Source organism: Ahaetulla prasina, chromosome 17 (genome assembly GCF_028640845.1).
Source record: "Ahaetulla prasina isolate Xishuangbanna chromosome 17, ASM2864084v1, whole genome shotgun sequence".
In the NCBI taxonomy this organism is placed as follows: Eukaryota; Metazoa; Chordata; class Lepidosauria; order Squamata; family Colubridae; genus Ahaetulla; species Ahaetulla prasina.
In genome coordinates this window covers 9,748,366-9,774,787 of record NC_080555.1, presented here as the reverse complement: position 1 = coordinate 9,774,787, position 26,422 = coordinate 9,748,366, and the positions used below count along the sequence as shown (strand labels likewise).

General features: G+C 46.8%; 2 protein-coding genes across 8 annotated transcripts; one reads left to right on the top strand and one right to left on the bottom strand.

The window, feature by feature from the left end:
* Positions 1-56: 56 nt before the first annotated feature.
* PEX11B (peroxisomal biogenesis factor 11 beta) lies at positions 57-9,349 on the top strand. Its single transcript, XM_058160470.1, has 4 exons — positions 57-225; positions 4,095-4,210; positions 5,047-5,248; positions 8,398-9,349. Exons 1-4 carry the CDS (start codon positions 170-172, stop codon positions 8,768-8,770), a joined length of 747 nt encoding a protein of 248 aa, XP_058016453.1. The 5' UTR covers positions 57-169; the 3' UTR covers positions 8,771-9,349.
* A 152-nt stretch (positions 9,350-9,501) lies between these two features.
* On the bottom strand, positions 9,502-24,421 carry NUDT17 (nudix hydrolase 17). Of its 7 annotated transcripts, none has more exons than XM_058160463.1 (9): positions 24,272-24,421; positions 24,104-24,178; positions 20,759-20,881; positions 19,142-19,325; positions 17,921-17,946; positions 15,640-15,732; positions 13,363-13,461; positions 11,602-11,741; positions 9,502-10,875 (listed from the first exon to the last, which is right to left on the bottom strand). In XM_058160463.1, the coding sequence occupies exons 1-9, from the start codon at positions 24,344-24,346 to the stop codon at positions 10,728-10,730; spliced, it is 963 nt and encodes a 320-aa protein (XP_058016446.1). In that variant the 5' UTR covers positions 24,347-24,421; the 3' UTR covers positions 9,502-10,727. The 7 variants fall into 7 exon arrangements, with proteins under 7 accessions (XP_058016446.1, XP_058016447.1, XP_058016448.1 ...); XM_058160464.1 differs by lacking the exon at positions 24,104-24,178 and adding an exon at positions 23,783-23,833; XM_058160465.1 differs by lacking the exon at positions 24,104-24,178.
* Between the last annotated feature and the right edge of the window lie 2,001 nt (positions 24,422-26,422).

Genomic DNA, 26,422 nt, shown 5'->3' with positions numbered 1-26,422 from the left:
AGCGGGAGCCAATCGTAAGCCTCGGATAAATTTGACCCTCACGAGCTCCTGTAACGGAGGCGGAAGTGGAGGTGTTTACCTCTCCTCCGAGGGCACGACAGACGGGCGAGGGTTCAGGTCGAGGCTGCTCGGTTTGGTCCAGCCTTTGACCACCCCCTCGGGCTCCGCCATGGATTCCTGGGTCCGTTTCAGCGCCCAAAGCCAAGCCAAGGAGCGGGTCTTCAGGTTTGCACGAGCGAAGGGCGGTGGGTGACAAACCCCGGGAGGACTTTACCGGTAGTCCTCGACTTACGACCGAAATTGAGCCCGACATTTATATTAAGGGAGACGTTGGAGTGAGCTTTTCCCCGTTTTAAGACCTTCCGTGCCACAGTTAGCTCAGGCTGTAAGGAGCCTGTTATTAGAACACACTAGCCTGCAATTACTGCAGGTTCAAGCCCGGCCCAAGGTTGACTCAGCCTTCCACCTTTTATAAGGTAGGTAAAATGAGGACCCAGATTGTTGGGGGGGCAATAAGTTGACTTTGTAAAATATACAAATTGAATGAGACTATTGCCTTATACACTGTAAGCCGCCCTGAGTCTTCGGAGAAGGGCGGGATATAAATGTAAAAAAAAAACAAAAAACCAGTTGTTAAGTGAATCGCCGCAATTAAGTGGGTAACACGGTTAATTAAGTGAATCCGGCTTCCCCATTGACTTTGCTTGCCAGAAGGTCACAAAAGGGGATCACGTGGCCCCGAGACACTGCGACCGTCATAAATGTGAGTCAGTGGCCAAGCGGCTGAATTCTGACCATGTGACCATGGGGATGCTGCTATGGTCGTAAGTGCGAAAAAACAGACAAAATCCCCTTTTTTCAGTGCTGTTGTAACTTCAGTCATTAAATGAACTGCTGTAAGTTATGACCCTGCCACCGTCGTAAATATGAGTCAGCTTCCAACTGTCTGAATTTTGATTACGTGACCAGACGGATGCTCCAATGGTTGCAAGTGTGGAAAACGGTCCTAAGTCCCTTTTTTCAGTGTCGTCATAACTTAGAACGGTCATTAAATGAACTTGTAAGTGGAGGACTACCTGTATTTTTAAAATTCAGGGAAAGCATTTGGTTTAAGTTGAATTAATCTTAGCAGGTATCAATAAAAAGAGCATATTTGTAGCTCCAGACTGAACTTTGGTGATCTCTGAATTTGGTGGTTTTCCTGCAGAAGTTTCATTACCGAACTACTTAAAAGGCTGTTGCCCCACTGACTCCAATTGGACTTTTCGTTGCAAATATGGCTTGCACATAATTAGGGCATGGTCATAACTCTGGCAACGTTTTCTTACTTTTCCTCTTGACGTTGCTTTTCTTTCGTCCTTACCCCGTGAGTGAAAAAGGCGGTGCCCTTAATTACCTCATCTAAATATTTACCTCTTACCCCATTTGCACTCCGCCGCTTCTTCAAAGAGAGCCTTTGGATGGCTACTTGGAAAAACTTTGTGGTTAATTGGAAACTGAGGCAATGAAGACAGCATAGGGATCAGTAATGAGGACATTATGTACACTGAGAGGATATGCACCAAGACAAATTCCTTGTGTGTCCAATCACACTTGGCCAATACAAAATTCTATTCTATTCTAATTCTAATGAATGTTGCATTTTGTTCCTAAAAGTGTATCCTTAATTTCCTCCTTTCTGCAGAGGTGATATTGTTTACTGACGTGCACATGGGGCAAGATAATAGAGAATTTATAATAGAATTTAAGCATATGCTAAATTTTCCTTCTATTATTAAAACCTAGTAAGCTATTGTGGCATGTATGTGAAAGGCAAATATATTATTTCATGTCTTTATTAGGAAAATTGCTTTTTCAAAAATGGATCAACTACACATGACTGATTTAGAATCATGTTTGTCCAATTTCTCAAAATAATTCTTTTAGCAATTGCCCATGACCTTTGCAACCTAAGTTCTTTTTTTTTTTATTGAAAGAGTTTTTAAAAAAACAAAGACATTTCCCCCCCTTTTTTCCCCCCTCCCTCCCAGAAAACCCCCTTCCCCCCTCCCTTCCCCCTCCCCCCTGGCTTCCCGGGTCAATCACAAGGTATTGTTATACATAAACCAAACATAGAATAAAATTTTCCCTTCCAATCCAATTAACCTCATCCAAAGCTTTTCATCTCCCAACCCCCTCCCCATTACATAAAATAACTTTCTAATTATTCAAAGGCAATCTGATATTTCTTAATCTGATATCTGTTTTGTAGATAATCAATCCATTTTTTCCATTCAATTAAATACCTTTCCTGCGTATTGTCTTTTAAAAAAGCTGAGATTTTAGCCATCTCAGCCAAATTAATGACTTTCAGTATCCATTCTTCTATTGTAGGTACTTCTTCTTTCTTCCAGTATTGTCCAATCAACAGTCTTGCTGCTGTTATTAAATTCAGAATCAGTTTAGTCTCAATCCTGCAACCTAAGTTCTTGAAGAAAAGTCAGATTCTATATTTCTGGAATATAGCATATAAAAGAGATTTCATACATTCTCATACATTTATTAAAATATTGTTCCAATTTATATAGTTCCAAAAGGACACCCCCTCAATTTTTTTTATACTGCCACAAAGAAAATCTGACATCCATCCTTTAAGAACATTCTTTGGGGCATCCAATAAAATCAAAATTATTTTTCCCCCCCAATAGTTTTCCAGTTTTAAATACGATAAAACCAATTTAAAAGTCTTTAACATTTGCAATGATTGATGTTCCATTATCAGATATATCCATTTTTTTTCTTTCCATACCTAGTTGTTAGCGATTCCAGTTTTCAAACAATGTTGATCTGGTTTCAGAGATGGGAGTTTAGCAGAAGAGAAAGAGGACAGGTTTCATTGACACAAGTAAAGTATCTGTCCATATTGAGCTTGTCAAGAGATGCTTCAGTTGCAATTATATAACCACTGCAGTAAATTAGGGAAACAACAATTTTATCCAGAATCAAGGGAATTCCTTAAAGTAATCATCAGCACACAGTTGAGTTAAAGTTACTACTGCAGATTCCACCTAATGGGAAAGTTTCTTGAATTATGGAATAAATGACAAATGTGTAAATGCAGCCCTCCAGCTTAAAAGCATCAGAACTTTTGGAACTGATGAATTTCCAGCTGGATTCTAATCTTACTACAGTCAGGCCTTGACTTACGACCACTATTAAGCCCAAAATTTCTGTTGATAAGCGAGACATTTGTTAAGTAAGTTTTGCACCACTTTACAACTTTTCTTACCTCAATAATTAAGGGGATTCACGGCAAGTGTTAAATTAGTCAACAACGTCCATTAAGCGAATCTGGCTTCCCCATTCACTTGGCTCGTCATAACATCCCAAAATGACCCCAGGGCACTGCGACCGTCATGACTATGAGTCAGTTGTCCAGCATCTGAATTCTGATCACGTGACCACGGGGATGTTGCAATGGTCATAAATGTGAAAAACAAGTCATTTCAGTGCCGTTGTAACTTCGAACTGTCGTAAGTCGAGAACTACCTGTTGAACAAATCTGGGCCACACCAAATTGTAGGATAATGACTTGTCCTATAACTCCTCTCTTCTTCTTTTTATTGACTTGCCTTGCTAAGCTTATGAATTAGCCTTGTCCGGTTTGTTTCTTGAAGATTATTTTAGACTCTTTAGCTCAGGGGTCTCCAACCTTGGCAACTTTTTTTTTGTTTGTTTACATTTATATCCCGCCCTTCTCCGAAGACTCAGGGCGGCTTACAGTGTGTAAGGCAATAGTCTCATTCTATTTGTATATTTACAAAGTCAACTTATTGCCCCCCCAACAATCTGGGTCCTCATTTTACCTACCTTATAAAGGATGGAAGGCTGAGTCAACCTTGGACCTGGTGGGACTAGAACCTGCAGTAATTGAAGGCAGCTGGTTTTAATAACAGGCTTCTTACAGCCTTGAGCCACCACGGCTTTGCTAGCTGGGGAATTCTGGGAGTTAAAGTCTTCCAGGCTTAAAGTTGCCAAGGTTGGAGACCCCTGCTTTAGCTGACAGATCCCGGTTGGGTCTCTTTATTGTTTTTTTTTTCTTGTGTTCTGCCTAGAGCTGCCCAATATGCCTGCACCCTACTAGGCTATGCCCTGCAGAAGAATGGAGCTGGGCCTGATTTCCTTGCTAGGATCAAGCAGCTGGAAGCTCACCTGAGCTTGGGACGCAAGCGTAAGTGTGAAGGGGGATTGACTGGGGTGGGAGGGCAGAGGTACAGCGGGCATTTTGGCGCTGGCAGGGCAAGAAGGTGAGAACGATGGGGCTTTAGTTCTTTCCTGAAGGGGAATTTGCAGCTGAATCAGAAGGAGCCGCAGCTTTTTTTTTTTTTTTAATTTGCATTTATATCCCGCCCTTCTCCGAAGACTCAGGGCGGCTTACACCGTGTTAAGCAATAGTCTTCATCCATTTGTATATTATATACAAAGTCAACTTTTATTGCCCCCCCCAACAATCTGGGTCCTCATTTTACCTACCTTATAAAGGATGGAAGGCCGAGTCAACCTTGGGCCTGGTGGGAGTTGAACCTGCAGTAATTGCAGGCAGCTTTCAAGAGAAAGCAAGGAGGGAGGTAGCAGAAGGAAGGAAAGAAGGAAGGAAGGAAGGGAAAAAGGGAGGGAGGGAGGGAGGGAGGGAAGGAAGGTGTTTTTTAAGAAGATGTTGGATAACCATTTGTCTGAAGTGGTGTAGGGTTTCCTGCCTGGGCATGGGGTTGGGCTAGAAGACCTCCAAGGTCCCTTCCAACTCTGTTGTTCTATTCTATAAGAAAAAAAGAAAGAAAAAAGGAAGGAAGGAAGGAAGAGGAAGGAAAAAAGGAAGAGGAAGGGAAGAAAGAAAGGGAAGGAAGAAAAAGAAAGGAAGAGGAAGGGAAGGAGTAAAAGAAAGGGAAAGAAAGAAAGAAAGAAAGAAAGAAAGAAAGAAAGAAAGAAAGAAAGAAAGAAAGAAAGAAAGAAAGAAAGAAAGAGCCAGGATGGATTGTGCGCATCCATGACTCTGGGCTTTTTTTCTAGTATTCCGACTGGGGAACTCTGCAGATGCTCTGGAGGCAGCCAAAAGAGCCATCCACCTGTCAGATATTGTCCTTCGTTTCTGCATCACAGTGAGCCATTTAAACCGAGCCATGTACTTTGCCTGCGACAACATCTTGTGGGCGGGGAAATCGGGCCTCGTTCCACACATGGACCATGAGAAGTGGAGTCAGCGGTCATTCAGGTGAGATGGAACTCCCTCCCTTCCCTCCCAGCGGGCTTGGTCCTCTCTTTGAGGGTTGTGGAGGAAATGGCTAATTCAATCCTGAGAACATAAAGCAAATCTAGTAGATCCGTGATGGCGAACCTACGGGACACGTGCCAGAGGTGCAGAGCCCTCTCTGTGGGCACACGCTTCCTCACCAGCTGGTCTTCACGGCACTGGAACCCCCAAAAAACAGCCAAAAAACAGACTGTTTGGGGGGCTTTTCTGGGCTGTTTTCAGGGCAGATTTTGGGCTAAAAATGGCCCTGAAAATGGCCCCCCAAAACAGCCAAAAAAGCTGGCCTTCGGGTTTCCGGCGCACAAACATGCACACACGTGTTGTGACGCATCCTCCCTCCTCTCCTCAGCTGGGCCCCTCCCGTCTCCAACCCAGCCTTTTATCAGACTCCGAGTCTGATAATGAAGATGAATGGCCTGTCATGCCTCCAGCCCCCGGCCCCGGCCCCATGCCCGGAGAGGATTCAAAGAGTGAAAGGAGAAGCCCAATAAACCTCACTCATACAACGTGCGTTCCTTTGGCTCAGCCTTCAGAGCAGGAAGCCAGCCAGGTAGTGGAATTACCCAGGCCTACTCCCTCTGACCCCTCCCTTTCCCAGACGCTGACAGCAGATCCAGCTGAAGACAATTCAGGGTGGGTGGACCCTCGCTTCCGGAGATCTGAGAGGCAACACCAGCAGAAGGAAGGGTGGGGCAGGCCTGGATAAATGCTGAGTCATGGAGCCACACCCCACAGCCTATATAAAGGACCTGCTTTTGGCATTCCAACCTTGAGTCAAGCAAAGTCTTATCTAGTTTGCTGATATCGGACCCTATCGCTGAAGTCACAACTTGGACTCCTGCCTGCCCTGATAAACCTCGAAGAAACTTGGCAAGCTGCAGAGGCTTCGTTGCCAAGTTTGTTACGGACTTCCTTGACTCGTTCGTCGGAGTGGGGGGGTGGGACACGACAACATGTTCCGGTTTGACCACTCGGTGTCGAAAAAGTATGCCATTGATATAGGGCTTCCTGCCTAAGCAGGGGGTTAGACTAGAAGACCTCCAAGGCCCCTTCCAGCTCTGTTACAGGCAGTCCTCCACTTACAACAGTTCACTTAGTGACCGTTCAAGATACAACAGCACTGAATACTGACTTATGACTGTTTACCCCACTTACAACCACGGCAGCATCGCCAGGGTCACCTGATTTATATTCGGGCCTTGGCAACCGCAGGGGTGAAATCTACTTACCTTCCTTACCAGAGGTAAAATGTAAAATTTGTGACTAGAGGTTCTGTGGGCGTGACTTGGTGGGGGGTGTGTGTAATGTGACTGGGTGGGCGTGACTAACTTTTTTTTTTTAACTTTTAAAAGCATTTTTTTCTACAAGCTCTTCGGTTGTAAAAAAAAATGCTTTTAAAAGCCTGTGATGATCAGGCAACTCAGCTGGGATTGCCAGAGGAAAAAAATGCTTTTAAAGGGTTCTGACGATCCCAGCTGAGTTGTCTGATCGCCAGAACCTTTTAAAAGCATTTTTTTTTTCACAACCTCTTCAGCCGAAGAGCTTGTAGAAAACATGCTTTTAAAGGGTTCTGACAATCCCAGCCGAGCCGCGCGATCATCAGAGGATTTTTTTTTTTTTTACTTTTAAAAGCATTTTTCCGGCCAAAGAAAAAATGCTTTTAAAAGTAAAAAACAAAACAAAAATCAACCCTCTGATGATCGCAGGGCTCAGCTGGGCGAGTGGGGGAGAGGCAGGGATTTTTGCTACCGGTTCTCCAAACCACCTGCCGCCATCGCTTACCGGATTGGGCGATCCGGTCCAAATCGGGAGCATTTCACCCCTGTTCCTTACCGGCTCAGGAGTGCGTGCATGTGTCACATGCGCGCGCCTGCGTGAAGGTCAAAAACACATTACTTCCTGGTTAAAACCAGGAAGTAATGACAACCGGGCAGGTGGGCGGAGCTTTGCTCTGCCATCACTACCAGATCACCGAACTATTTATTTATTTATTTATTTATTTATTTATTTATTTATTTATTTATTTATTCAATTTTTTATACCGCCCTTCTCCCGAAGGACTCAGGGCGGTGTACAGCCAAAAATAAAAACAAACAATACAATATACAATTTAAAATACAAATTAAAAAACTTATTTTATAATTGGCCTAAAAAACTTTAAAATATATAAAACTAAAACCCCATTAAAATTAATAATAGATAATTTAAAATCAATAAAATTTAAGCCAGCCCCGCGCGAATGAAAAGATGTGTCTTCAGTTCGCGGCGGAAGGTCCGAAGGTCAGGTATTTGGCGTAAACCCGGGGGAAGCTCATTCCAGAGTGTGGGAGCCCCCACAGAGAAGGACCTTCCCCTGGGGGCCGCCAGCCGACATTGCTTGGCGGACGGCACCCTGAGAAGTCCCTCTCTGTGAGAGCGTACGGGTCGGTGGGAGGCATGCGGTAAGCCATGGAGCGCTTTAAAGGTCGTAACCAGCACCTTAAAGCGCACTCGAAAGGCCACAGGTAGCCAGTGCGTAGCTCCCTCTATCACCCGCGCAGCTGCATTCTGGACTAACTGAAGCCTCCGAGTGCACCTCAAGGGGAGCCCCATGTAGAGAGCATTACAATAATCCAAGCGAGAGGTAACGAGCGCATGAGTGACTGTGCACAAGGCATCCCGATCAAGGAAGGGGCGCAACTGCCGAACCAGGCGAACCTGGTGGAAGGCCCTCCTGGAGACGGCCGTCAAATGATCTTCAAACGACAGCCGTTCATCCAGGAGGACACCTAAGTTGCGCACCCTATCCTTTGGGGCCAATAACTCGCCTCCAACAGTCAGCCGCGGCTGCAGCTGACTGAATCGGGGTGCCGGCATCCACAGCCACTCCGTCTTGGAGGGATTAAGCTTGAGCCTGTTTCTCCCCATCCAGACCCGTACGGCTTCCACACACCGGGACAGCACTTCAACAACTTCATTGGGGTGACCTGGGGTGGAAAAGTACAGCTGGGTGTCATCTGGCCTCAAAAGGGCTCGTTAAATCGAGGATTATCTGTATTCTTCTCCAGCTGGGATTTCCGGATTTTTCATTCTTTCCTTTGCACTTTTTTTGTTTTGTTTTCCATGCCCAGATATTACCTCTTCGCGCTGATTATGAACTTGAGCCGGGACGCCTACGAAATCCGGCTCCTGATGGAGCGCGAGACCAGCGCCAAGTCTCAGAAAGGAAGCTGCCCGAATGGCCGGTCCAGCCAGGGGGAAGACCATCGCTTCCAGCAGCTGGCCCTGAAACTCAAGCTACAGCTCGCTCTCCTGGCGCAGGTGCTCAGGGACAACCCTCCCCTCCTCTTGGATGTGATGAAAAACGCCTGTGACATTTTCATTCCCTTGGACAAGCTGGGCCTCTTCAAGAGCAGCTCCGGATTTGTGGGGCTCTGCGGCCTGACCTCGTCCATCCTTTCTATCCTCGCTATCCTCCACCCGTGGCTGAAGCTGAAACCTTGATCGGTGCCGAGAGGGCCGGCTAAACTGAGCTGCTTCCTCTCCTAAATTTTCCCCGTTCCGGAAACTAGCAACGTGGTGGACTCAGCCAGCTTGGGAAGCAGGAGTTCCTCTGAGTTTGGAAGAAAGGACGGGGTGGGGTTGGGGGGGGACCCTTCTTTTGGCACTCTTTTAAGTTGAGCCCTGCAAATGGACAAGCAACTCTGGGAATGGGCCTTGTGGGGAGCCGTTAGTATTTGGGGTTATCGGGCCAGGGGTAACTGGAGTAACAGTCTCGTCGTGTCGTTCTATTTATTTAGGTAGAAACAAATGAAAACTATACTAGCTGTCTTGTGTAGGTGAACGGAGAGAGCTCCCTGACAGATACGACAAAGTTACGTTGCAAAAATCCGTTCGTTCCCCCTGTTCAGTTCGGTTTTGTTTTTTTTAATAGTTGGGAGTTTGAAGACGTGAACAATATTTGGTCACTAAACTGACTCACATTTATTAATAGGGATATATATGACTTTACAGGACAATGTTGGGATCTATCGCACTATTTACTCACGTTGAATTATTTGCCTTCCTCAAAAAAAAGAAAAACATTTTGAATAAATGAACCAATAAAGGTAACCACTGAAATGTAAATAGTTAAGAGTTAAATGTCCAACGTTAAAAACGTTCTTTTTTTTGGTTTCCCCATAGATTTTGTATTTGTTATTTGTTGGTAAACAAGAAAATTAAGTCCAATTGTCGTGGTGAACTTCCCGACAACTCTACCCAGATGACTGAAAATCTTCATCGACATACAGTAGTGGTCAAAATTGTGGAAAAAGTGTATTTTTGACGTTTGATGGCTAATAACATCACTTTTTGGGGGAGTTTCAAGATAATCCTATTCCACTGCTGGAATGGCCTGGGAGTAGCCCAGACCTTAACCCAATTAAAAAATCTATGGAGCCTACTCAAGAAACTGGCTAGGCAGAAGCGACCCAGCAATAGAACCCAGTTAATAGAAGCCATCATTCCATCTTGGTTTCACATGAGAACAGCTGCAGAACTCAAAGACTTGGTTCCCTCCATGGGAAGACGTTGTAAGGCCGTCATTCATGCTAAAGGTTACCCAACGAAGGATTAACTGACAGTTAATACTTTTTCTAGTATCTAGGGGACGCGGTGGCTCAGGGGCTAGGGCGTTGAGCTTGTTGATCGAAAGGTCGGCAGCTCGGCGGTTCAAATCCCTAGTGCTGCCGTGTAACGGAGTGAGCTCCCGTTACTTGTCCCAGCTTCTGCAAACCTAGCAGTTTCGAAAGCACGTAAAAATGCAAGTAGAAAAAATAGGGACCACCTTTGGTGGGAAGGTAACAGCGTTCCGTGCGCCTTTGGCGTTGAGTCATGCCGGCCACATGACCATGGAGATGTCTTCGGACAGCGCTGGCTCTTCGGCTTTGAAACGGAGATGAGCACCGCCCCCTAGAGTCGGCAACGACTAGCACGTACGTGCGAGGGGAACCTTTACCTTTACTTTAATACTTTTTCTATAGGGATCATTTTTGTATATTTCGTTTTTTTCTATGTGTTTCACTTCTTTATATTGTAACTGCTATTCTAATAGCAAATCCTTCATAAAAGTTATTGGATTACATTCTCAATTAAATTATATTTCCATTGATACATAATTTTATGGTACTCCAAAAAAACCCAACAACACCTGGCGTTATTAACTAGTTTTAAAAAATACACTTTCCCCAAAAGGTTTCCACAATTTTGGCCACTACTGTAAATAAAGACTTGTTATCTTTTGGCAACTGAAAAATGTCCGGAACAGTTTCTTCCAGTCTTTCCAAAACAAAAACCAATAAACTTTTGATTGTAGGAGCCACATATTGCCCAGTTAACTCGAGAGGCATTGGCAGGACCATGGAGCGCTGCCCAAGGATTTCTCCTCCTGCTTCCCAGGCCTTTGAACATCTTTGGCTGTTCAGAAGGAAGACATGTTCAGCCACTGCCGGAGGGCGTACTTGGTCCCGCTGCTGACACGCTCCATGTTTTCCCCTTGTGCCGTGGCCAGGAAGGCGGCGGTGGGGATCACCAGGGTCTTGGCTGAGCCCTTCTCCAGTTCAAGGATGCTGCTCAAAATGAAAAACGAGATCTCTAAATGTGGGGAAGGAGACAGATCTTCCCCTCGTTTCCTCCATCCCAAATCCCTTGCTAAGAAGGAAAGAGATCCGTCAAAGTTTGACCCCCACATTTGTTCAGACAAGGAGGAGTAAGAAGCTATTAATTCAACAGAGGTCTCAGTGTTGTGGTCTGTCGGCCGCCGGCCCCTCCAGCAGCCGAATCAGAGGAGGCAGAAGCGTGGGAATCGAGGTCAGCATCCTGAGAGCTCTTGAGGGGGAAGAGGGAATGGAGCTGGCAGAGAGAGAGAGAGAGAGAGAGAGAGAGACAGAGGTGGAGCCTGGGCCGTCAATCAGGCCTCAGATGGAGAGTCAACAGCCCCCCAGGTCTGGAGGTGGCTGATGAAGAGGAACAGCTGGGTCCAGTGCCTGATGCACAGAAGGGAGAGGAGAGCAGTGGAAATCTATGGGCTGGTCCTCGGGACGGAAAAGCCACCGCTGCTAGCGAAGCCCCGCCCTAGCTCTGGGGATCAAATGCAGGAGGCGGAGATGAATAGACGTTTCAGAAAACTATTCATCTCCTTGCCAGACAGACTTGTTAGCCTGCGGCGAGAGAGAAACTTTTTGCCGGGGCTGCCGGCGCTCCTAATAAAGGAATCATTGCTTGAACTTCAGAGGGTTTTGTCATGTTTGGGGAGCTGGGTCAGAAAGCAGAGATGCTCTTCCCTGCCACCTTACCTGACAGTGGATGGTGCACCCTTGCCGGCCCCCAGGGCCTCGCCTTCTGCTCCACCCTCCGTCGCTGCAATGGATGCCAGGGTGGGGCGGTCCAGCCAAGCGACAGCGGCGACCTCGGCTTCATTGGGCTTCAGCCTGGCCTGGCAAAAGATTGTTGTGCCTCGCCCAATCTCACCACAGCCGGGGCCTGCTTATCTGCTTTCGAACACGGAGGAATGTTCTAGTATGCCTCCCGGCCCCAGCCCTGGCTCCATGCCCAGACAGGCTGAAGAGGAGGAAATACCTCCAGCCCCCAGCTCTGGCTCCATGCCCAGGCAAACGGAGCAACTAGAGCCCTCCCCCTCCTCCACAGCATGTGAGCCTGAGGGAGGTCAATTGCCAACAGCTGCAGACTGGAGTGACCCTCGCGTCAGAAGACTTGATAGGCGGAGGCAACAGAAGGAAGGGAGGGGCAGGCCTGGATAAGTGCTGAGTCATGGAGCCACACCCCATGGCCTATATAAAGGATCTGCTTTCTGGCATTCTCTGAGTCAGGCAAAGTCTAAACGTATCTTGCTGAAGTCACTTTCTGGTCTCCTGCCTGCCCTGAGGACTTTGCTAGGACTTTGGCAGAGCTGCAGAGGCACGCCTGATTCGGATTTCCCTGACCCGGCCATCAGCGGAGGAGTGGGACACGACACTCTCCCTCCCCCAAGGACCCAAAAGGCCATTAATTCATTTACTGCTGGCTAAACACCTTCCGCCAGGCTGAAGCGGCCCTTCGGCTCTGCACGGTCTCCTGCCAGGCGGCAGTCCAACCGGGACAGTGGGGGAGAATCATTACAATCTTGTCTCCATGTCTTTTGAACACCATGGTCTCCATTCTCATGTGCAGGCATTCCTCCCTTCGACCCAGGGGTGAAATGCTCCAGGTTCAGACCGGATCATGCGATCCGGTAGCGATTGTGGCGGGTGGTTCAGAGAACCGGTAGCAATCGCAGTGCGAGGCTCCGCCCACCCGCCTGGCTGTCATTACTTCCTGGTTTTAACCAGGAAATAATGTATTTTGTACCCTCTCCGCACATGTGATGCGCACACTTCCGAACCGGTAAGGAAGGTAAGTAGATTTCGCCCCTGCTTCGACCGATAAGAAATAACCCCCAATTAACAAACTCTAATTAAACATTAAAACTGAGAAGGCGGTCTGGAGCTTCAGGCGTAACCCTTAAGTAAAACCAGGAAGATCGTGGTTTAGGCATCAAACCATGATTCAAATAAGAGGGCTTTAAGAAGAATCTTTTAAGAAGAGGCGGGGGCAATTTTGGTGTGATCCTCTCGGCCTCACTCTGGGGTGCTTGGTCTCTGCCCAGCCTACCTCACAAGGCAGTTGTGGAGTCAAATTAAGGGAGACCCCAGTGCATGTCATCTCAGGCTCTCTTGAGGAAAGGTCAATCCAATCAGCGGAATTAATTCCAGGAGATGTGGGTGGCGCACTGGTTAGAATGCAGTATTGCAGGCTACTCTGCCCACTGCCAGCAGTTCAATTCTCACCGGCCTCAAGGTTGACTCAGCCTTCCATCCTTCTGAGGTCGGTAAAATGAGGACCCAGATTATTGGGGGCAACATATTGACTGCGTAAACTGCTTAGAGAGGGCTGGAAAGCACTGTGAAGCGCTATATAAGTCTTAAGAGCTATCGCTATTGCTACTAAGAGCAAGGAGACGCTTCTGCTGCAGAGACACCTCCGTGGGGAGCGGAGCTTGGCCGATGTGCCCCACTCACCTGGAGCTGCCGGTGGCTCTCGTGCAATGCCAAGTGCAGGTAGACCACAATGTGGTGCCGTTGGGGCAAACCTTGGCTCAGCCGTGGGGGATACACAGACTGCAGGGGGAGACAAGACAAGGTAGAATGGGTTTGCGATGGTGATGAATATCTGTATTCATTCTCTTAGATTTTATACTAGCTGTGTTGTGACCCAGGCCCAAGTAGCTAGTAGGAAACTGAGTCAGTGTAAAAACAAACAAACTTTATTCAAACAGCTGAGAATTACTTCATTCCCAGCATAGTTCAACTAAATTAAAGCAAATTCCTCCCAACACAAATTCCTCAGTCCTATCGCAAACCTTGGTCCAATTAGGCAAACTGCCAAAGGCCTTTCTTGGCAAAAGTTCAGAAAATACTGATACAAAATAAATGCAAGAAGACGAAGCTATCAATGTTGTTTTCCAGCAAAGAGCCCAAATGCCGTTGCTGGTCTTTTAAGCCTTATGGGAGGGGCCAATCATCTCTTGGCCCTACTCCTGTGTCGTCCTTTTTGCTTGAGCTGCTCTTGCCTTCTGGCAGCTCTTCTCATGTGTGCATTAGGAACAGGGTCCTTCTGTTTCTCTGCCTCACTACTGTCAGTCTCTGGAGGCTCTGGAGTCCGCACCTCACTCCCCGATGGCCCTGGCCTCACCTCACCCTCATCGCTGTCCGACTCCGTTGGCAGCTGACAGACCACAACAAGCTGATTACCTGGCCTTGCCCAGGTATTTATTTATCCCAATCCTGTATTAGACAGGAAGAGCAACTTCACCTGATTTCAGCGAGAATTAAATCAGTTAAAAATGATTTCCCTGTGCCCCCAGAAGGATCAAGTAAAATGATACCACCTTGTTGCTTTGCTAGCTGATCCAATCCATGGTCCTGAAGAATAATCAAAGCCTTGTTGAAAATGTCTGGACCAAACGTAATTTCTAATGTTGGATTTTCCCCCTTACCAGAGGGAGACCCCTTGTGGAGTACTGTGAAGCCGTTACCATGGCCACTCCACTGTGCTGCACAGTAGAAGCCATTTTAAGGCAGTACAGTAGAAGCCATTTTAAGGCACAACAGACTGTATCTTAACAGAACACACACTCCGAGGGGTGTTAGGAGTGTCTTTCCCCCACAGTATTTGTTTCCAGAGAGTAAGGCATCTGTGTACCAAGTTTGGTTGAAATTGCTCAAGGCGTTCCAGAGTTATGCTGGAACATACACATACACAGCCATTTTTATGTAGATAGATAGATTATATTTTATTTTATATTATTTTATATTATTTTAGTTTAGCTCACAGTGACTGTAGGCCAGCTTACATACAATGAAGACACAATGTAGAAGAAACAAAAATAGTAAAAATAAAATAATAACTCAACCCCTCCCTCGGCGATAACACACAATCAAATTAGCCATTTAATGGACTCCATCCCACTCTGTGTTCCCCAGGCCCGCTGGCAAAACCACGTCTTCAGGGGCTTTCCAAAAGAGTGTCAGAATGGAGGCCAGTCTAATCTCTGGGGAGATGATATTCCAGAGAGAGGGAGCCACCATGGAGAAGGCCCTTCTTCTGGGTCCCGCCAGATGCATCTCCTTAGGGGATGGGACTCACAACGTTGCTTGCCTCCCCACTCTAGTGGGTTGGGTGGATGTGACCAGCAAGAGACAGTCCCTCAGATAACCTAATCCATGAAGGCCTTTAAAGGGGACAACCTCTAATGCACTGTGGAAGCCTTCCGTCTTCCTCCCACACCTCGGGGGTTGTCAGTTGTCAACTTGCAAGGCATCCCTGGCAGACAAAGACAGATGCACATTCCATTCTCATCTCTCTCAAGGCTGTATCCCAGGGTTACCTAAAGCAGCTGGAGGGGAGTGACCTCTACAACCAAGGAAATTGCCCCATTTGGAATGTGATGGATGACATGCCCTGGAGGGAGGGAGGAAACAGGGTCATAATTGGGGCGTAAATTACATAGGGTCAGAGCTGTCTCCACTTGGGAATGTGCCGACATGAAGCTCCTAATAAATAACTGGATTTCTTTTGAAGCTTGGCTCGAGGCTCAAAATGTGGGGAGCGAAGGGAGGCCTCACATTGCTTCTGCAGACCAATGGGGAAGGCTGGACTGTCCTTCTGGAAATGACACCTGAGGCAGGGCTGGGCACCAGGGAACCCTCTTGCCCACTTTCAGGACTCACTGACCCACCTCTCCACCCCAAATTTCCCAGATCTGGGGTGGGGGGGATCTCAAAGGGTCCCCTTACCTCCCAGAGGGCCAGCAGTTGCCAGGAGAATTCCCCATCCTTCAGCTGCAAGCCGGTCTCTTCCCGCAGCTCCCTCAGCCCGGCACCCAGCAGCTGCGGACAAGAAAGAAAACAAGGGTGGGGAGAAGAGGCAGGTCCTGAAATCGGTGGGCATTGGGGCAGCTGCAACTCAGAAGAGGGCCTCTGACCATGGACAGAGTGCTCCCCATCCCACAGACTCCCTTGACCAGATTCTCCCACCCTGTGTGCTGTCCCGCTCACTCACACACACACATAACGGTGAGTTTATTAATATCCCCCAGCAATTCCCTTGGCCAAAACCCCAGAATTGTCCCAATTAAAGCCAGCCAATAAGGAGACCGATCCTAATCCAAAGAACAATGGCCAATGATCCCACGAGGCCCTTGAGAGTTTCACGATCAAAATGAACCCACCGGGCAAAATTAAATCCACAATACAAGAAGGTTCCCAAGGCAAGAAAAGTCCAGCTACAGAACAAGTTGCGTTGTTTCTCCTTGTCATATCATAAACATGGGTACCTACATCATTTTGTATTTATTTACTTTGTCATGCTTATGTTTAGATTAGAGGTGGAGACCCTTCGAGAGCTGTATGCAACCTAATTTCATTTTAATGTATACCAATTAGTGTAAATTCAATGTGACAAAGTATCTATTCTATTCTGTTCTGTTCTATTCACTATTCTATTCTATTGTATTGTATTCTAATTCTATTCTATTCTATTCTATTCTAATTCCATTCTATTCTATTCTATTCTATTCTATTCTATTCTATTCTATTCTATTCTATTCTATTCTATTCTATTCTATTCTATTCTAATCTAATCTAATCTAATTCTATTCTATTCCAGTCCATTCTTTCTAGTCCAGTCCAGTCCAGTCCATTATTCTATTCTATTCTATTCTATTCTATTCTATTCTATTCTATTCTATTCTATTCTATTCTATTCTATTCTATTCTATTCTATTCTATTCTATTCTAGTCCATTCCATTCCATTCCATTCCATTCTACTCTACTCTACTCTATTCAACTCGCCATGGCCTTCTCTTAGGTAGACAACTCGCTGCGGTTCTCCTAATATCAAACAAATGGCGGACTAGAATCATTAAAGAAAGAATGCAAGAAGAGGGACAGATTGAAATGTGAATGCCAACAATTAAAATCTTTTTTTAAATTTATTTTAAAATAATTAAAACTAAGTCTTTCAATTGTCCCGTGGAGAGTTGTTCGTGGCGGAATTGTCCCATTCCGACAGAGATTGCCTTCAACTTCTTGTTTTTCAGACTTTTCCAAAGACAGAATTCCTTCCCCGAATCCTTCAGGCCTTCTCCCGTCAGGCTTTCGGGATTCCAAGGGGGTTAGAACACAGGGGTACCCCAACCTGTGGGCGGTGGCCCATTACTGGACCGTGGCCAGGGGTGGGCTTCAAAAATTTTAGCAAGGGGTTTTCTGCCCGGTTGGTTGGTGGGTGTGGCCATAGTGGGCGTGGCCTAGTTGGCCTCCTGCACCACAGCAGGGAGGGGGCATTTTTGCCCTCCCCGGGCTCCGGAGGCTTTTCTTGAGCCTCTGGGAGGGCAAAGCTGGCTGAGGAACTCTGGGAGTTGAAGTCCACAAGTCTTAAAGGGATTAAGGTTGGAGACCCCTGCTCTGGAGGCCCTCTGGAGGCCAGAAATGGGCCCATTTCTGGCCTTCCCGAACTTCCGGTAGGCCCGTTTTTCACCCTCCCCGAGTCTCCGTATGTGCCCTGCACTTACCTGCATCCAAAATGGGTCGCTTGGGGACTCCTGGGAGGGGCGGGGCAGGGTGGGCGTGGCCAACCAGGAGTGGGATTTGGGGGTTCTCCGAACTGCACAGAATCTTAGCTAGAGGTTCTGCCGAACCCCTGCGAACCCCCCAGCAGCCCACCCCTGATCACGGCCCATTGGCTGCGGGTCCACCTGAGCAGCTGGCCAGCGCATGTGCGCAAGAGCGTTGCCACGAGCGTCGCGGGCACTCACAGCCTCGTTCGCGCAACGGGTGGTTCGCGCGCCCGCGCACACCCCTGTCCCTCCCACAAACCATCCTCTCTTTCTCTCCCTCCCTCCTCACACCTTTCGGGCCAGCAACCCGGAAAGGCTGGGGAACTCTGGGTTAGAAGCTTGTAAAATCCTGGCAAAATTTCCTCTCCGCACCCAGGATCCCTAACAGTCATTTCTGCCCTTTTGATGCTCTCTGGATTCCCCCTTTTTCATTTTGATTTTTTAAAAAACACAGCCTTACCTCTTCTTCCGGTTCAATATGGCCGCCTGCAAGGGGAAAAGGAAAAAAACAACAACAACATCCAGTTTCTGCTCTCACCGGTTGCTTCTAAAAACTTGGGATTCAGTACAGGCGGTCCTTGACTTACGACCACAAGTGACTCCCCCCCCCAAAAAAATTTTCTGTTGTTAAGCAAGACATCCTTCCTCCCTCCCTCTGCCCACAGTCAGGAGTTTAATCCTGACCGGCTCAAGGTTGACTCAGCCTTCTGTCCTTCCGAGGTGGGTAAAACGAGGACCCAGATTGTTGGGGGGCAAGAGGCTGACTCTGTAAACTGCTTAGAGAGGGCTGGAAAGCTCTGTGAAGCGGTATATAAGTCTAAGTGCTATTGCTGCTCCCTTCCTTCCTTCCTTCTCTCCCTCCCTCCCTCCCTCCTAAAGGTTAACTCAGCCTTCCATCCTTCCGAGGTGGGTAAAATGAGGACCCAGATTGTTGGGGGAAAGAGGCTGACTCTGCACTGTGAAGCGGTATATAAGTCTAAGGACTATTGTTATTTTCCTTCCTTCCTTCCTTCCTTCCTTCCTTCCTTCCCTCCCTCCCTCCCTCCCTCCTTCCTTCCTTCCTTCCTCCTTCCTTCCTTTCTTCCTCCTCCCTCCCTCCCTCCCTCCCTCCCTTCCTTCCCTCCCTCCCTCTACAGTGGTTAGAATGCAGCATTGCAGTCTAACTCTGCCCACTGCCAGGAGTTCGATCCTTAGTGGCTTAAGGTTGACTCAACCTTCCCTCCTTCCAAGGTCAGTAAAATGGGGACCCAGATTGTTGGGGGGCAAGAGGCTGACTCCGTAAACTGCTTAGAGAGGGCTGGAAAGCACCGTGAAGCGGTATATAAATCTAAGTGATATGGCAAAGGGAGGGAGGAAGGAAGGAGCCATGGTGGTACAGTGGTTAGAATGCAGTATTGTAGGCTGACTCTGCTGACTGCCAACAGTTCGATCCTGACTGGCTCCAGGTTGACTCGGCCTTCCATCCTTCCGACGTGGGTAAAATGAGGACCCAGATGGTTGGGGGGCAAGAGGCTGAGTCTGTAAACCGCTTAGAGGGGGCTGTAAAAGCACTGTGAAGCGGTATATAAGTCTAAGAGCTATTGCTATCCTTGGGACTATGGGAGTCCATCTCTGCAGCCTTCCCCTCCTCTCGCACCTGATCCCTTCCACCTCCACCCACGCCCCGTTTGGTTCTTCTTACCAGGAGGCACCCAAGTATTGGGGAAGAGACTTAGCGTCCTCGCTCGACGGGTCAGCAAAAGCTTTGCGCTGGCCGACTCCAGGAGAACAGCTACCCCAACATCCACCCCCTGGCGCCGAGTCTCTGCAGGAAGGGAAGCCTTTTGCTCTGCGGTCAAATGCTTGATGGGGCAGAAGGGGGGGCGCTGGAAAAGGAGAAAAAAAAAAGGCTGAGTCCTGGAAATGACTCAATTTTCACACCCAGCATACCGGGAGAACTCCATTCGCTTAAGAACCATTCAAAGTTACGACGGAGGGACGAGGGGGGGGGGGGAAATGACTGCAACTCACAAGTAATGATTTCCAAAAATATGTATTTTTGAGACCAAATTTTCCTGGTGTACATGAAACGTTTATTTAACTCAAGGCATTTTTTTCCCCCACAGAATGAAAGGGCTAAAAATAACTCCCAGATTTTTATTTATTGATGAAGTATTTTACTTTGAAGCCCTTTAGGGACTTCTAAGGAAGACCAGCTAGCCACTGAATCAATTAGACCCAAAAGGATCATGCAGAGATTAGAACAGAATGCACAGAATAAGAGCTAAAAGACAAAATGTATTATGACACCATTGTTGCCATTTAGACCAGGGGTCTCCAACCTTGGTCCCTTTAAGACTTGTGGACGTCAACTCCTAGAGTTCCTCAGCCAGCTTTGCAAATGGCTAATGGTTGAATGAGCGTGGTCATAAAGCAGGAGTCCAATCATGTGATGACTCGACTTACAAACCCAACGACTACAGCTTGTCCTTGACTTAGGATCATCACCGAGCCCAGAATTTGTCGCTCAATGAGAAATTCGTTAAGTGAATTTTACAATTTTTCTTGCCACATTTGTTAGGTGAATCACTGCAATGGTTAGAACAATTAATAAGTGGAACGACTTGCCTGCAGAAGTTGTGAATGCTCCAACACTGGAAATTTTTAAGAAAATGTTGGATAACCATCTGACTGAGATGGTGTAGGGTTTCCTGCCTAGGCAGGGGGTTGGACTAGAAGGCCTCCAAGGTCCCTTCCAACTCTGTTGTTATGTTATGTTATGTTATGTAAATGTGGTTGCTATGTGAATCTTGTGTCAGTTCTGCCCCAGTTCGATCCCTTAGGAAAGGAAGACCCTCAACTCCATACCATCTGCCACACCACTTCTGTGAAGCAGGATTGGGTTCTTTCTGATAAAAAAATAAGCCATCAAAAGAGAAGAAACTCCCAAAACTTTAGCATCGTCCTATGGGAGTTTCCTCCCTGCTTATACAGGTAGTCTTCAACTTACGAGCACAAATTGAGCCAAAATTTATGTTCTTAAAGGCAAGGTATTTGTTAAGTGAGTTTTGCCCCATTTTATCACCTTTCTGGCCACCTTTCTGGCCCCAGGGGCACTGCCACCGTCATAAAAGCGAGTCACCAGCCAAGTATCTAAAACACGTAGCCGTGTGTGTGTGTGAAAAATGGTCCCGTCCCTTTTTTCAGTGCTATTGTAACTTTGAACGGTCACTAAATGAACCGTTGTACGTCGAGGATTGCCTTCAGGGCCATCAAAGACGGAGAAAAGTTTCTCCCGGCGTGACAAACCCCTTCGTACCTTCAAGAGGAGTCCGGTGGAGCCAGGAAACTCCCGGTCAGAAACGAGGAACTGGGGGGATTTCAAAGCGCAGTGCACGATGCCGCCGTCTTCATGGGGCGGACAGCAGTGGCTAACGATGCTCTGGAAGCCAAGGAGAAGTTGGGGTTTTTTCCAAATTTTTTATTTTATTTTATATATATATAATTTTCCTGCGGACCACCCAAAGTTTCTCACGGACCCCCCAGTGGTCCACGGACCCCCAGTTGGTGACCGCTGGACTAGAAGACCTCCGAGGTCCCTTCCAACTATTCTGGATTCCTGCAACTTAAGTTGAAGCCTCCAGCCAGCCCCCTCATCATCCTGGTTGCTGGTCCCTACACCCTTTCGCAGAAACCTCCAAAGTTTCTTTTCTAATGGGGCGACCAAAACTTTTAATGCAATATTTGCAAGAATATAATTTTTTTAAATTTTTTATTGGCCAAGTGTGATTGGACACACAAGGGATTTGTTTTGGTGCATAGGCTCTCAGTGTACATAAAAGAAAAAGAAAAAAGAAAAAAAAATACTTTCATCAAAGGTACAACATTTACAACACAAACGATGGTCCTAGGTTGCAATTTAACCCTTAATGATAGCAACAAAAAGTTACAATGGATGTGTGTGCATTAATGTGTTTAACTCATAGAATCATCTATTGCAGGGGTGTCCAAACTTTTTTGAGTGAGGGCCAAATACAGAAAAATAAGCAAAGGCCCGGGCCACCGGGGGGGGGGGGGGAATGGGCGTGGCTTATTTTGGGGGGGTGGCTTGGTGGTCATGTGACTGGTGGGCGTGGCTAACTGCTCATGTGACTGAGTGGATGTGGCTATGGGCATAGAAACTACTCAGAGGGCTAAAAAAAGTAATTTTTGACCAGTCCTCACACTTATGACCATCCTCACATTTATGCCCATTGCAGCATTTTTAACAACCATATCACTCATTTCACAACTGCTTCTCTTCACCACGGTTACAAGATAGGGTGCAAAATGTAAAGATAGTTGTACGTGTGAGGACCAGTCAAAAGTGTGAGAACCTGTCAGAAATCACTTTTTTCAGCCGTCTGGGTAGTCCCTATGCACAGTTTAGGCTTAAGTATACTATATGTGTGTGAGTTATATATATGTGCATGTGTATCTCTATGTTTGTGTACGTGTGTGTTTGTGTTATGTTGATTTTAATGTAATATTTTAAATATAATTATTCAGAAAGGCATGCGGCCTGAAAACCTGGGACATTACAATACAGATGGATACAGTCAGTCTACTAAAAGCAACAATATGTGGATATCATCTTCATTTAAGGGGAAAATGTTTCATATTCATTCATCTTGTTAGGTGTCAAACTTGGTCCCTTAAGACTTGTGGACTTCAACTCCCAGAGTCCCTCAGCCAGCAAAGCTGGCTGAGGAACTCTGGGAACTGAAGTCCACAAGTCTTAAAGAGACCAAGTTTGGACACCCCTGATCTTGGCTTTTGTTTTGTATTTGGTATGAACTTGAAACTCCCTTCGTTATTCCCTGCCCAAGGGGTGGAGGCGCGAGGAGCCTCACCAGGCGGCCCGAGGAAGGCGAGGATAGAACTGCTGGGCCGGGCACGGCCAGCAGCCTCTTTCGCGCTTGCCGCCTCCTCACCTGTTTCTCGATGGCTGTCACTGCCGCCACGTGTGTCCGACATGGGGAGGCGCGAGGAGCCTCGCCAGGCGGCCCAAGGAAGGCGAGGGTAGAACTGCTGGGGGCAGGCAAGGCCAGCAGCCTCTTTCCCGCTCGCCGCCTCCTCTGCCCCCTCCCTTCATTATTCCCCGCCCATGGGGAGGAGCCGCGAGCCTGCTGAAAAAGGGCCATATTAAATTATACTTCCAGAATTTGCTGCGGCCAATAAAACTGACCTGGGTCAGAGTTATTCGGGCCGCAGTTTGGACACCCCTGATCTATTGCAATGTCCTTCCTGTTAAAGACTACTTCAGTTTCAATCACAACAATACACAAGCACACAATAGATTTAAACTTAATGTGAACCGCTCCAATCTTGATTGCAGAAAATATGACTTCAGTAACAGAGTTGTTAATGCCTGGAATGCACTACCTGACTCTGTGGTCTCTTCCCAAAAATCCCCAAAGCTTTAACCAAAAACTATCTACTATTGACCTCACCCCATTCCTAAGAGGTCTGTAAGGGGCGTGCATAAGAACACAAGCGTGCCTACCGTTCCTGTCCTATTGTTTTCTTTCATTATATCAAATCAATATAGTTATTGCATACTTATGCTTATATATATATATATATATATATATATATATATAAATATATATTTATATATATATATATGCTTATATATTATATAGTTACTTTCATGCTTATGCTTATATATACTGTTGTGACAAAATAAATAAATAAAAAATAAATAAATTATAAAGCGGTAGGAATGAACATATATGTTCATTATATGTAACATATAAAATCCTGAAATCCTGGGAATTAGAAAACTTACAACTCCGCCGACTTCGACATGACCTGTGTTTAACACACAAAATCATCTATTGCAAGACTACTTCAGCTTCAATCGCAATATTACAAGAGCAAAAAATAGATTCAAGCTTAATGTCAACCGCTTCAAACTTGATTGCAGAAAATATGACTTCTGCAACAGAATGCTTGGAACTCATTAACTGACTTCATAGTCTCTACTCAAAATCCCAAAATCTTCAACCAAAAACTGTCTTACTATTGACCTCACCCCATTCCTAAGAGGACTATAAGGGGCGTGCATAAGAGCACAAAAGTGCCTACCGTTCCTGTCCTATTGTTCCCTTCATTATATCAAATTAATATAGCTGATGCATATTCTTTACTTTTTTAAAAAAATTTGCATTTATATCCCACCCTTCTCCGAAGACTCAGGGCAGCTTACACTATGTTAGCAATAGTCTTCATTCTATTTGTATATTTATATACAAAGTCAACTTTTATTGCCCCCAACAATCTGGGTTCTCATTTTACCTACCTTATAAAGGATGGAAGGCTGAGTCAACCTTGGGTCTGGTGGGCCTCGAACCTGCAGTAATTGCAAGCAGCTGTGTTTGTAACAGACTGTCTTACCAGCCTGAGCCACCAGAAGCCCATCTATCTATCTATCTATCTATCATCTATCTATCTCATCTATCTCATCTATCTCTTTTTTTTAAATTTGCATTTATATCCCGCTCTTCTCTGAAGACTCAGGGCGGCTTACACTATGTTAGCAATAGTCTTCATTCTATTTGTATATTTATATACAAAGTCAACTTTTATTGCCCCCAACAATCTGGGTCCTCATTTTACCTACCTTATATAAAGGATGGAAGGCTGAGTCAACCTTGGGCCTGGTGGGACTTGAACTTGCAGTAATTGCAAGCAGCTGCTGTTAATAACAGACTGCATTAGCAGCCTGAGCCACAGAGGCTTTGATGCTCTATGGGCCCCCCCCCCTGCGCCCCCCTCCCGGCCCTGCTACCTGCTCGAAGCGGGCCCGTTGCGGGAAGCCACCCGCCCTGCAGACGTGCACCGCCACCCTCCTGCCGGCCAGCATGATCGAGGCCCGACCGGGGCTCTTGGGAGCTGGAAGGACTCGCCTCCTGCAGGAATCTCGCCTTGTAACAGCCGGGCTGGGAAGAGAAGTTGGCCCTCTGGCGGTGGTTCCCAGGCACTGCAGCCCTTCACCTCTGTTGGGGGGGGAGAGCGCCCCCTAGCGGTAGAATAAATTGCGAATGGAGGCGGTCCCACGGGAATTGGTTCGCTCAGCCAGGTTTGCTGGGGATGGGTCACTCCAGAAGATCCAGAATTTTTTTGCCCAGGTGGAGAGTTTAGTTCCTGGGAATTTGCAGGTGAACAGAGTCGGAAGGGATCTTGGAGGTCATCTAGTCCACCCCCCCCCCCCCGCCCAAGCGGGAGACCCTGCACCATTTCTGACCGATGGCAGTCCGGTCTCTTCTTGAAAGCCTTCAGGGATGAAGCTCCCACAACTTCTGAAGGCAACTTCTGTTCTTTACAGATTAACAGTGTTGGAAGGGACCTTGTAGGTCATCTAGTCCAACCCTCCCTGCCCAAGCGGGAGACCCTGCACCATTTCTGACCGATGGCAGTCCAGCCTCTCCTTGAAAGCCTCCAGGGATGAAGCTTCCACAACTTCCGAAGGCAACTTCCGAAGGCAACTTCTGTTCTGTTGATTGTTCTCACTGTCGGGACATTCCTCCTTGATTGACATTCAGGGGTATGGTCACTTCCTCGAGCAAAGGGTTGGGCTAGATGATCTCTAAGGGGCATTGCAAGCTTGTATGTTCTATGTTCCGTCTGTGCTTTTTTTCTCCCTGGACCATAGTTTCTGCGTTTGGCAGCACACGTCTCTCTCGGCTTACAACAGCTCACTTAGTGACCATTCGAAGTTACAACGGCACGGAAGAAAAGCGACTTATGATGACCGTTTTTTTCATGCTTATGGCTGTTGCAGCATCTCCATGGTCACGTGATCAAAATACAGAGGGTTGCCTCATATTTATGACCATTTGCACTGTCCTGGGGTCACGTGATCCCCCTTTTGTGACCTTCTGACTGAGCAAAGTCAACGGGGACTTAACAACCGGGTTACTCACTTAACAGCTGCAGGAACTCACTAAACCATGGTGGCAAGAGAGGTCGTAAAACGGGGCAAAATTAACAACCGTCTCAGCGACAGAAATGTTGGCCTCAATTGCGGTCGTACGTCGAGGACCGCAAATCTCAACATCCACTGTTGGGCAACCAATTCAACGTAATAAAATAATGAACATGGTAGATGCATTTCCCGTCAAAATGTTAAATCTACCGTGGGATTTTCCCACCCCCACCCCAGTTTCTCTCTCTCTCCCCCCCCCCCCCCCCGTTCAAGATTCAGATAGATCATGACAGACTTGGGCACTGGGCAGGGGTGAAATCCAGCAGGTTCTGACAGGTTCTGGAGAACTGGTAGTGGAAATTTTGAGCAGTTCAGAGAACCGGTAACTTCCCCCAGGAGTGGGGAGGGAATGGAGATTTTGCAGTATCCTTCCCCTGGAGTGGGGTAGGAATAGAGATTTTGCAGTATCCTTCCCCTGGAGTGGGGTAGGAATGGAGATTTTGCAGTATCCTTCCCCTGCCATGCCCACCAAGCCATGCCCACTGAACCGGTAGTAAAAAAAAATTTGGATTTCACTACTGGCACTGGGGGCCTTTAATATACATTAATTTAATATACATAAAAGTAAGCTTTTACACTAAGGCTAGAAAAACCAACCGTACAGGAAGCGAGACTAGGTCAAAATCGGCTCAATGCCGGCAACTGTGAGATGGATCTTGGAATCCCGGGGGGACAATATGAGTCAATTATGTGCGGCGGCAGCCAAAAAATGCCGACGCAATGCCTAGGCTGCATTAATAGAATTAAGATGACGTGAAGTATTATTGTGTCACTTTACAAAGCCCTTAGCGAGGGGCCACACCTGGAATATACAGCATCCAGATTTTGGTCCCCACATTAAAATAAAACATGTTGAGACTTTGGAAAAAGTGCAGAGAAGAGCAACTAAGGTGATTAAAAGCCTGGAGGCTAAAATATACATAACATAACATAACATCAGAGTTGGAAGGGACC

What these genes read in the sequence shown, in the direction of transcription:
- PEX11B (XM_058160470.1), top strand. Translation starts at nt 170, where the DNA reads ATGGATTCCTGGGTCCGTTTCAGCGCCCAAAGCCAAGCCAAGGAGCGG. An exon ending in GCCAAGGAGCGGGTCTTCAG is followed by an intron (nt 226 to 4,094) that starts GTTTGCACGAGC and finishes TGTTCTGCCTAG; the next exon opens with AGCTGCCCAATATGCCTGCA. An exon ending in CCTGAGCTTGGGACGCAAGC is followed by an intron (nt 4,211 to 5,046) that starts GTAAGTGTGAAG and finishes CTTTTTTTCTAG; the next exon opens with TATTCCGACTGGGGAACTCT.
- NUDT17 (XM_058160463.1), bottom strand. Translation starts at nt 24,346, where the DNA reads ATGCTGGCCGGCAGGAGGGTGGCGGTGCACGTCTGCAGGGCGGGTGGC. An exon ending in AACTGCTGGCCCTCTGGGAG is followed by an intron (nt 13,462 to 15,639) that starts GTAAGGGGACCC and finishes CTCCCCCTGCAG; the next exon opens with TCTGTGTATCCCCCACGGCT. An exon ending in AGAGCCACCGGCAGCTCCAG is followed by an intron (nt 11,742 to 13,362) that starts GTGAGTGGGGCA and finishes ATCTTTTGCCAG; the next exon opens with GCCAGGCTGAAGCCCAATGA.